Source organism: Paralichthys olivaceus, chromosome 22 (assembly GCF_024713975.1).
Source record: "Paralichthys olivaceus isolate ysfri-2021 chromosome 22, ASM2471397v2, whole genome shotgun sequence".
Lineage (NCBI taxonomy): Eukaryota > Metazoa > Chordata > Actinopteri > Pleuronectiformes > Paralichthyidae > Paralichthys > Paralichthys olivaceus.
Window position 1 is genome coordinate 14,350,518 of NC_091114.1, and position 8,833 is coordinate 14,359,350.

The 8,833-nt window shown below is 42.8% G+C and overlaps 1 protein-coding gene across 3 annotated transcripts; it reads left to right on the forward strand.

Annotated features, from left to right (window-relative positions):
* Nucleotides 1-426: 426 nt before the first annotated feature.
* Nucleotides 427-7,866, forward strand: LOC109643822 (protein NLRC3). Of its 3 annotated transcripts, XM_069519032.1 has the most exons (11): nt 427-564; nt 1,207-1,270; nt 1,382-1,477; nt 1,652-1,756; nt 1,901-1,996; nt 2,163-2,296; nt 2,707-4,483; nt 5,085-5,258; nt 5,393-5,566; nt 5,951-5,997; nt 6,254-7,866. In XM_069519032.1, exons 2-11 carry the CDS (start codon nt 1,215-1,217, stop codon nt 6,775-6,777), a joined length of 3,183 nt encoding a protein of 1,060 aa, XP_069375133.1. In that variant the 5' UTR covers nt 427-564; nt 1,207-1,214; the 3' UTR covers nt 6,778-7,866. The 3 variants fall into 3 exon arrangements, with proteins under 3 accessions (XP_069375133.1, XP_019964618.2, XP_069375134.1); XM_020109059.2 differs by lacking the exon at nt 1,652-1,756; XM_069519033.1 differs by lacking the exon at nt 1,382-1,477.
* Nucleotides 7,867-8,833: the final 967 nt, after the last annotated feature.

The window sequence follows — 8,833 nt, forward strand, 5'->3', positions numbered from 1 at the left end:
GGCGGTTGGAGTGAAGCTGGTTTCTTCAGAGGGAGTGAGTCTTCGTCTTATTTTACACGTCTGTGGTTCTTTAGTGTCACCGATCTGTTTGTTCTCATTCACAATAAATCAACACGTCACATGTAAACAACAGAATGTGTGTCCTTAGTTTCAGAGAAGTCTCACGACTCCAACAACTCAAAGTCGTCGCCACACAATTTTGGATTTTAATAATAAAGTCGTTTTAACCAGAATGATTTGTCTGATTAACTCATTTCAGAACAACGAATCCATAATATTATAAAATGTGAAAAAGTGTAATATAATAATATCATAAGATGTTATTGTTTGTTAACAGCGTTGTTCTCTTTCTCAGGAGGAACAATCAGAACATTTTTCTTTTTTTCTTCACCAACTGGTATTTTTGTAGAAATGTAAGTGCGCAGAGTTAATATGTAATCATCACGTGTCAAATCGAAAGTAAAAGTGTTTAAGGACAGAGGACATTTTGTGATCGTCCGTTGAGCTGCTTCCTGTCAGGACGGATTCTGGAAACAAGAAGAAAAACCTTTTTCTGACGTCAAAGTAAGTTTAATTGTTTGTTTACGTGTTTATGAACGTGTGTGTCCTCTGTGTGTGTGTGTGTGAGTGTGTGGATCTGTGTGTGTCCCCTGGGTGAGTAATCTGTGTGTGTGATCTGTGTGTGTGTGCGTGTGTGTGTATTTCTTACTGCGTGGCATGCGGACGTGTTAAAATGCTACGAATTTAAAAAGATCACAGCAGCTCAACTTTGTCTCAAAGTGAAAACTAACGACGTCACCTCATCGATAATGACGCAGATCTATTATTTTATTACGTGTAAACGTCTGAGCTGGTGAACTTTACCACAGGAGGGCAGCAGATCACGATTGAAACACGTGAGAGCAGATGTTATGACAGAAAAGAAATGTTGACTATTTTACAAACAAACAGCGAGAACTGAAACATATCAACAAACTACAGACAAACAAATAAATAAACACAACAGGGATTCATCGAAAAAACACTAAAAAATACACAGGTGCTTAAATGAAAATATTAAAGTTGAGTTTATCCTGCTGACCAATTTAATGACGTTATAATGCAGCTAAAATAGTCAGAAACAGCAATAAGCATGTTGTAAATCATTTTTAAAAGTGCAAGATAACCTGGTTCTTCCTTTATGAACCTTGTCTGTTCTTGTTTCAGCTGCAGAAATGAAGAGGAAGAGGAATGAAGAGGCTCCGGCCCACAGCCCCAAGTCGTCAGTCAGGTGAATGACATTAGAGGAAAATTAGTAAAGAGGAGTAAAGACAGTTTGTTTTAGTTATTCACCTATGTGTTGTATAGTTGGTGAGTGACTGACCAATCTCTCCCATTTTAGTTCACCGACGACAACAGATGGATCCCAGAGTCCCAGTGGAGTCTCCTTTAAATCCAAACACATACCACCTAACCTCGGAGCTGAGAGTCCTGAACGGTAACTCTACATTTTGTGTTTTTTAATTAAAGTAAGTAAGTATATCTTTAAATGGGCGCGACAGAGGAGGACACAGGTTATGCTGTCTGTCACAGTCATTTAAGTAAATATCAATACAGATAGGAAAGAATGACAGTGTTGGTAATCAAATAAAGTAAATCTCTCCTATTTTAGTTCACCGAGGACAACAGATGGATCCCCGTGTCCCAGTGGAGTCTCCTTTAAGAGTAATAAATCCAAACACGTACCACCTAACCTCGGAGCTGGGAGTCCTGAACGGTAACTCTACATTTTGTGTTTTTTAATTAAAGTAAGTAAGTATATCTTTAAATGGGTGCGACAGAGGAGGACACAGGTTATGCTTTCTGTCACAGTCATTTAAGTAAAAATCAGTCATTTAAGAGTAAATCTCTCCTCTTTTAGTTCACTGACGACAACAGATGGATCCCCGTGTCCCAGTGGAGTCTCCTTTAAATCCAAACACGTACCACCTAACCTCGGAGCTGAGGCACCTGAACGGTAACTCAAATGAATGAATTAAAAATGAATTCTGTGTCATGTCCAAACACAACTTTGAACCAAAACTGATAAAGAATTTATTTAAAAATAAAACTACTGCTGAAAAAGTGCTTCGTTTGAGTGACTACGTTGGCCAATCATGTGCCATCTGTTGCACTGCTTACAGTCAGCTGACTGGGGAACCATCCAGCAGGTCATGCAAACAATGTCTAACATCAGACTGGGACGAGTCGGACTCCCGCTGTCTGACGTGTGAAAGGAAACGCCAAAAAGTATCTCAAAGCCTCAAAGACGTCACCGGTAAGTTTGAATACTGCCACCACAACTTATTCTAAAAATAAAGTCAGACTTCATAATCAATCTGAGCATGACATGTTGGTCAGTAACATTTACGTGTGAAGGGCAACATACTTGGTTCTTGCCAAGTTCTCAGAGTTAAAACAAATGAGATTTCCTTTCAAATAAAAAGGGAAACAACTAGATAAAGTTCCAAGTTGATCATATCAAGCCGAACCACGGTTCAGTTTGATCCGGATCAAGACCACCTCTTTTGGTCGGACAAAAGTTTGTCCCGTTAGTCCGCACTGTGGTCCTGGTTATTTTTGACTCAAAATCAAAGTCAGGATTTTGTGTTTGCTCGTGATTTTTCACAACTTCGCTAAAATGATCTGCTATCAACTTAGTTTAATTCATTCATTTGTTTGTTACAGGGGACCACCATCTCTTGGAGGCAAAAAATAAATTTAAAGAAGAATTGCAAAAAAAATTTACATTCACATCTGAAGGTACTGGTGAGGGTCAGATTTCCTTGGACAGCATCTACACAGAACTCTACGTCACTGCTGGAGAGAGTGGAGGGCCACAAGCAGAGCATGAGTTCAGTCAGCTGGAACGTAAACTGAAAATGCCTGCATTGCCTAAACATACAGTGAACCTCAGAGATATATTCAAACCTTTGTCTGGACGAGAGAGACCCCAAAGAATAGTTCTGACGAAGGGCAATGCAGGGATCGGAAAGTCTTTCTCTGTGCAAAAATTCATTCTTGACTGGGCCAAGGAGGAAACAAACAAGAACATTGATTTTGTTTTCTATTTTGCTTTCCGAGAGCTGAATTTGATTAAATGTAAGAAAAGCTTGCACAACCTCCTGACCGAATTCCACCCTGCACTCTCTGTGAAAAGTCCAGAACTTTATGCCGAAACCAAGGTTGTAGTGATCCTTGACGGCCTGGATGAGAGCAGATTCAAACTGGACTTTAAGAACACTGAGAGGCAAACATCTCTGAGTGAAAAAACATCTCTGGGTAGTCTCCTAGTAAACCTGATCCAGGGTAACCTTCTCCCGGATGCTAAAGTCTGGATAACTTCTCGTCCACTAGCAGCCAGTCAGATCCCAGCAGAGCATGTCGACATGGTGACAGAGATAAGAGGGTTCAAGGATGCACAAAAAGACGAATATTTCAGGAGGAGATTTAGTCACGACTCGAGTCTTGCTGAGAGGATCATTTCACATATTCATTCTTCACAACATCTGTACGTGATGTGCCAGATACCAATCTTCTGCTGGATTTCTGCCATATTATTCCAGGAAGTGTTTGCTGCACACACGAAAGTTGAAATGCCCCAAACTCTGACAGAGATGATGGCACATTACCTGTTTGCTCAGACAAAACAGAGAAACAGAAAATATGACAAGAAGCCTGAGGAAAAACTTCTGAAAACACAGAGAGATTTTTTTCTGAAACTCGGCAAGCTTGCATTTGATCATCTGCAGAAGAACAGCTTAATTTTCTATGAGGAAGACCTGAAAGATTATGGCATTGACATAAAAGAAGAATCTATCCCTTCTGGATTTTGCACCACAGTTCTTAGGGAGGAAGATGTCTTTTCCAATAGGAAGGTTTTCTTCTTTGTTCATCTGACCATTCAGGAGTTCTTTGCGGCTCTCTACGTCTATGACTGTTTCATGAACAAGCAAACAACAGAACTCAACGACTTCCTGAAACTAGAGGACAAAGAACACACTTTACTTGAGCTTCTGAAAATCACAGTTGAGATAGTGTTGGAGAAGGGGAATGGCCACCTGACCTACTTCTTACGATTCCTCCTTGGCCTCATGGTTGAATCTAATGGGAGAGTTCTTCAGGGTCTCCTAACATTTCCGGACCCAAGCCAAGACACTGAGAAGAAAATATTGATTTACCTGAAATCCATCCGGAGAAAGACCCTCTGTCCAGAAGGTAGCATCATCCTTTTCAGGTCCATGGTTGAAATGAGAGACCAGAAAGTCAAAGAAGAGGTTGAGGAATATCTGAAGATAAAAGATGGTTTAAAACCTGAGCTGACTCCCCTGCACTGCTCTGCACTGGCCTACATCCTGCAGGTATCGAAGAATGATCTGACTGTATTGGACTTGAAAAGTTACAACACATCAGATGAGGGCAGAAGGAGGCTGATACCAGCACTGAAGAGCAGCAAAAGGGCCATGTAAGTTATCATATGTAAGATACTCTGGTTTCAGTATTTCTTCCACTCCTGGGTGGTGCACACTGATCCTCTTCTTTTCATTCGTTTCACCAATGAGTTTCTTGTATGTATCAGAATCAGAATCACTTTTATTGCCAGGTATGTGAACACACACAAGGTATTTGATTCCGGTTTTACTCAGCTCTCTTTGTACAAACAGTTAAAAAACTGCCAAGTAAGAAGTCTTCCACGACCTCTCTGAACTCAACTGTAAGGCCATCACTCGAATCGCAACCTCAGTAGACCAGGAAATCAGTCCCTCACTCTACTGCCACCCTTTGATAATGCCATCATGACACAGGTTCAGGTCCATAAGGTGCGACAGGGTTTGCAAAAGCCTGGTATCTGCAGCCCTTAATCAGATATCCCATTGCCAAACCCAGCTCTTTACTGTCAATGTGAAATGCTCGAGATGTCCCTCCTTGTTGTTGCTGTTTAACAATGTGTTGTGTTTGTGAGTTCTTGCTCTGTTCTTTGTGCCATGGGAAGTATTTTCCGGAGGTGAATGTGCTAAATGGTTGCACCTCTTTGTTAATCTTATGACCCTATTATCTTCCCCTAGACTAGCATCCTGCAAAGTGACTGGAGAGTTGGTTGAACATGTGGCCTTTGGTCTCACGTTTCCCTGGTCACCTCTAAGAAATCTGGACCTGAGCAACAATGACCTGCAAGATTCAGGAGTACAGCTGCTCTGTCAGGGTCTGAAGAATCAATACTGCCAGCTGAAAATACTGAGGTACATATTTATGTCACAAATATCATGCTGTTGTGCTAATGTGTGGCCAAGATTTCCACCTGCTGCATATCAGAGTTTACATCCCTTCATAGTTGCAAGAACTTGCTGATGAACTCAATTCTGTGTTTTGTCAGATTGTCAGGTTGTCAGGTGACAAAGACCGGCTGTGACTATCTGATCTCGGCTCTAGAGTCCAACCCGTCCCATCTGAAAGAACTGGACCTGAGCTACAATGATCCAGGAGAGTCAGGAATCAGTCGCCTTAATAAGCTGAAGGACGATTCCAAATACAAGCTCAGCGATGTCAAGTAAATATAATCCTCGCTGCATTCTAGTCTGTGTCACCAGCTGTGGTTCACAGAAGAGCTCAGGGTAACGGTTTTGTTCTGCTCTTAATCTGAGCTGCTGCAGTCAACCAGACTAACATCAGAGTCAGGGTCCACAAAGACCCACAAGTCGGTCAGGGGGCCAACAACCTGCAAGTTTAACATAACAGCTCCTAAGCTGCTGTAGGTAATGACCCAGAGAGGTTTTACAAATTGTTTTGTTTGGCAAATGTACAACAAGTTCACAGTCCGACCGACGTTAAACATCACCACACCTTGAGCTTTTCTACTGAACTGAGAGAAGTGCTTTTGGAAGTTTTGGATTGTTCTTTGTTGAAAGATTTTGATCCTCATTTTTCTCCACAGAGCTGATCATTGTGGAAGTTACCGGATGATGCCAGGATTCAAGAAATGTAAGTTTTTGTAGAAATCCATTTGGCTGAATGTTACAGGCTACGTACTCGTGATTGACTTTTTACCTGCACTCCTTCTTAACAGCAGTCTTCTGATGTGCAGGCTGTTGTATTGTCAAGTTTTTGCAAGGAACAAAATGAGACCCTAGATTTAGCTTCGATCAGGTGGCAGCACACCCCTCTGTTTCTATTATGCATGAAAATGACCCTATTAGAGAAATCACATGATGGCTGTGATGCCTTTTCTTACCTTCAGATGCCTGCAAGCTCACGTTGGACCCCAACACAGCTCACAAGAACCTCCTCCTGTCTGACGAGAACAGGAAGGTGACCTGGGGGACGGAGGAGCAGCCGTATCTACATCACCCAGAGAGGTTTGATCAGTGCCCACAAGTGCTGTGTGAGCAGAGTCTAGATGGGTGCTGCTACTGGGAGGTTGAAGTGAAGGAGCCCTTCAACATTGGGGTAACATACAAACCCACTTGCAGGAGCGGGGATGTGGATGCTTGCAAGCTGGGATGCAACGACAAGTCTTGGAGTCTGATTTGCTCCGATGAGGGTTGTTACACTCTGCACCGCAACCAGAGAGTCAATGTATCCTCCCTCTGCCAGCGCTCCAGTCGGGTGGGAGTGTATCTGGATTGGCGAGCTGGAAGTCTGTCCTTCTACAGAGTTCTCTCCAACAATTGGGTTCACCTCCACACTTTCAGAACAACGTTCAAGGAGCCCCTCTATCCCGCTGTCGAACTTCGCACTCATTCTTCTGCATTGCTTTGTTAGACACTCTGACTTCGATCGTGTGCAAAGTGTATAGATCAGTGCCACACACACACACACACACACACACACAAACACATTTGTATTTGTGCTGGAGTGACTGTTTCCCTGATCCAACGTCACAGTTTGATCTGGTTCATGTGAACATGAACACATTGTCATGTCTGGATGAGCGGCTGACAGTGAAGGGAGGGGCCGCCTGAGAGCAGCGAGTCCCAGCTGTCGCCCCTCAAACGCTCGGAGGGAGGGTGGGGCCTCTTCACCCTCAAACACACAAAGACTTTGTCAAAAGAGGAAAAAGAAGAAGAAAAAGCAGCAATGAACGTTAATGAAATATCACGGGACAGTTCCGATTATTTTTCTTTCAGTTGTCCCATTAGTTAATAATGATGTATTTAAGATTTGGACAAGTTCTTTTACAGAAGTAATTTAGCGAAATATTTCTTACATTAGCTCAGACTGATGACAACCTCTTCAAAACTGCCTGTGGGGCCACTTACTGAGCAGTTCGATTATTTCAGCAATTAGTGCATGAATCCTTTAGTTGATTAATGGTATATACATATTAAATACATTTATATAATTGCTTAATTTTTTTAAACAAAATTGCATACTTTATATTGTTCTTTGAATTATATTTCAACATGTTATACTCTCAACTACCCACAAATTGTTAAAGGAATGTAGTGCTGTGGTTGTTTTGTCTCTTTGTAGTAATTCTCATCTTTAGTTTTTCTGTTTTAAATTGTTTTGTTGTGGCTTTGTAGTAATTCAGCACCTTTTTCGTTTTACTGCACATTCATTTATCAACGTATTGTTTTATATTGTTGTCTGTGCTTGATCCATTGTACAGCTTTCATTTAAGGTCTTTCTATAATTTATGACATTGTTTTTGCACCAATGAACAGTCAACAGCAGCATGTGGCCCCCCGTCACCTGGGGCTCCTGGACAGTGGTATCCAAGACGACCACTTGTCATTCATCGGAGGTTAAACTTCATCAAACCTGAGGATGATGGGAGGATAACTTTTTCTTCACTGTGACTTGTCAATGGATTTAAAATAATGTCATTAAAGACACAAGTTAAACGTGGTTGTGTGTTTGTATGATGTGAGTTTGAATGTGTGACGTGAATCAGCCATGACAATAAAATCAATGAATTTCAATTTCACTGACAAAAGACAGAGAGAGAGAGAGAGGATAGAGCAAGGTAGACAAAGAGCTGGAGAGAGAGAGATAGACAGGGAGGGAGAGAGAGACAGGGAGGGGGGGGGAGAGGGAGTGAGAGAGAGAGGTAGAGAGAGACAGGGAGGGGGAGAGAGAGAGAGAGAAAGAAAGAGGGAGAGAGAGAGATAGACAGGGAGGGAGACAGAGAGAGGGAGGTAGAGAGAGAGAGGGAGGACGTTGTCATCACGCACAGAGGGGGGTGGGGGGTTGAACCGGTCTCTGCAGCAGCGGCCATGCTTCTCTCCTCCTTCTGTCTCCTCCGTGTGTCCCGCTCCTCCTCCGGTTCATCCCGCCTGCAGCCGCTGCTTCCCCGCATCCCGGGTTAGAGAAGCCGGCTCGGCTCGGTGGGAGCGGCTCGGTCCGCCTGGAGCCGCCGGATCCTCGGGAACAGACCGGAACAGGCACCGGGGGAAGAGGAGAAAGCCTCCATAGCAACAAACCGGTTTCACGGCATTATTGGTAGGTGCCTCCCTGTGCGTGCGTGTGTGTGTGTGTGTGTGTGTGTGTTTGCACAGCCTATTGGTGGATAAAGTCAGTTCATGCATCAGTTGAATTCCCAGGTTTTATTAATTATCTCCATCCACACCCTCACACTTGGCTTTTGGCTCCAGATCCTTTAAATGTGACTGAAAATCAATGGACCTGATATTTTCTCTCTGGGGTCTCACAGGAAATTTAATTTCACTAAAACATCTTGAATATAATTCACCTGCGACCTCTGCATGTTTTATTCATCGGGATTTCAGGAAAACGGTGCGTTTAAATGAAGCTGAGGCACTGAGGGTTATTAAAGCTCAGTCTGTGTGTGATGGTGCTGGAAGTCAAACCTTAC

Coding starts and splice junctions, on each gene's coding strand:
- LOC109643822 (XM_069519032.1), top strand. CDS start 1,215: ATGAAGAGGAAGAGGAATGAAGAGGCTCCGGCCCACAGCCCCAAGTCG. Junction 1,757..1,900: donor GGAGCTGGGAGTCCTGAACG/GTAACTCTACAT, acceptor CTCCTCTTTTAG/TTCACTGACGACAACAGATG. Junction 2,297..2,706: donor AAGCCTCAAAGACGTCACCG/GTAAGTTTGAAT, acceptor TGTTTGTTACAG/GGGACCACCATCTCTTGGAG.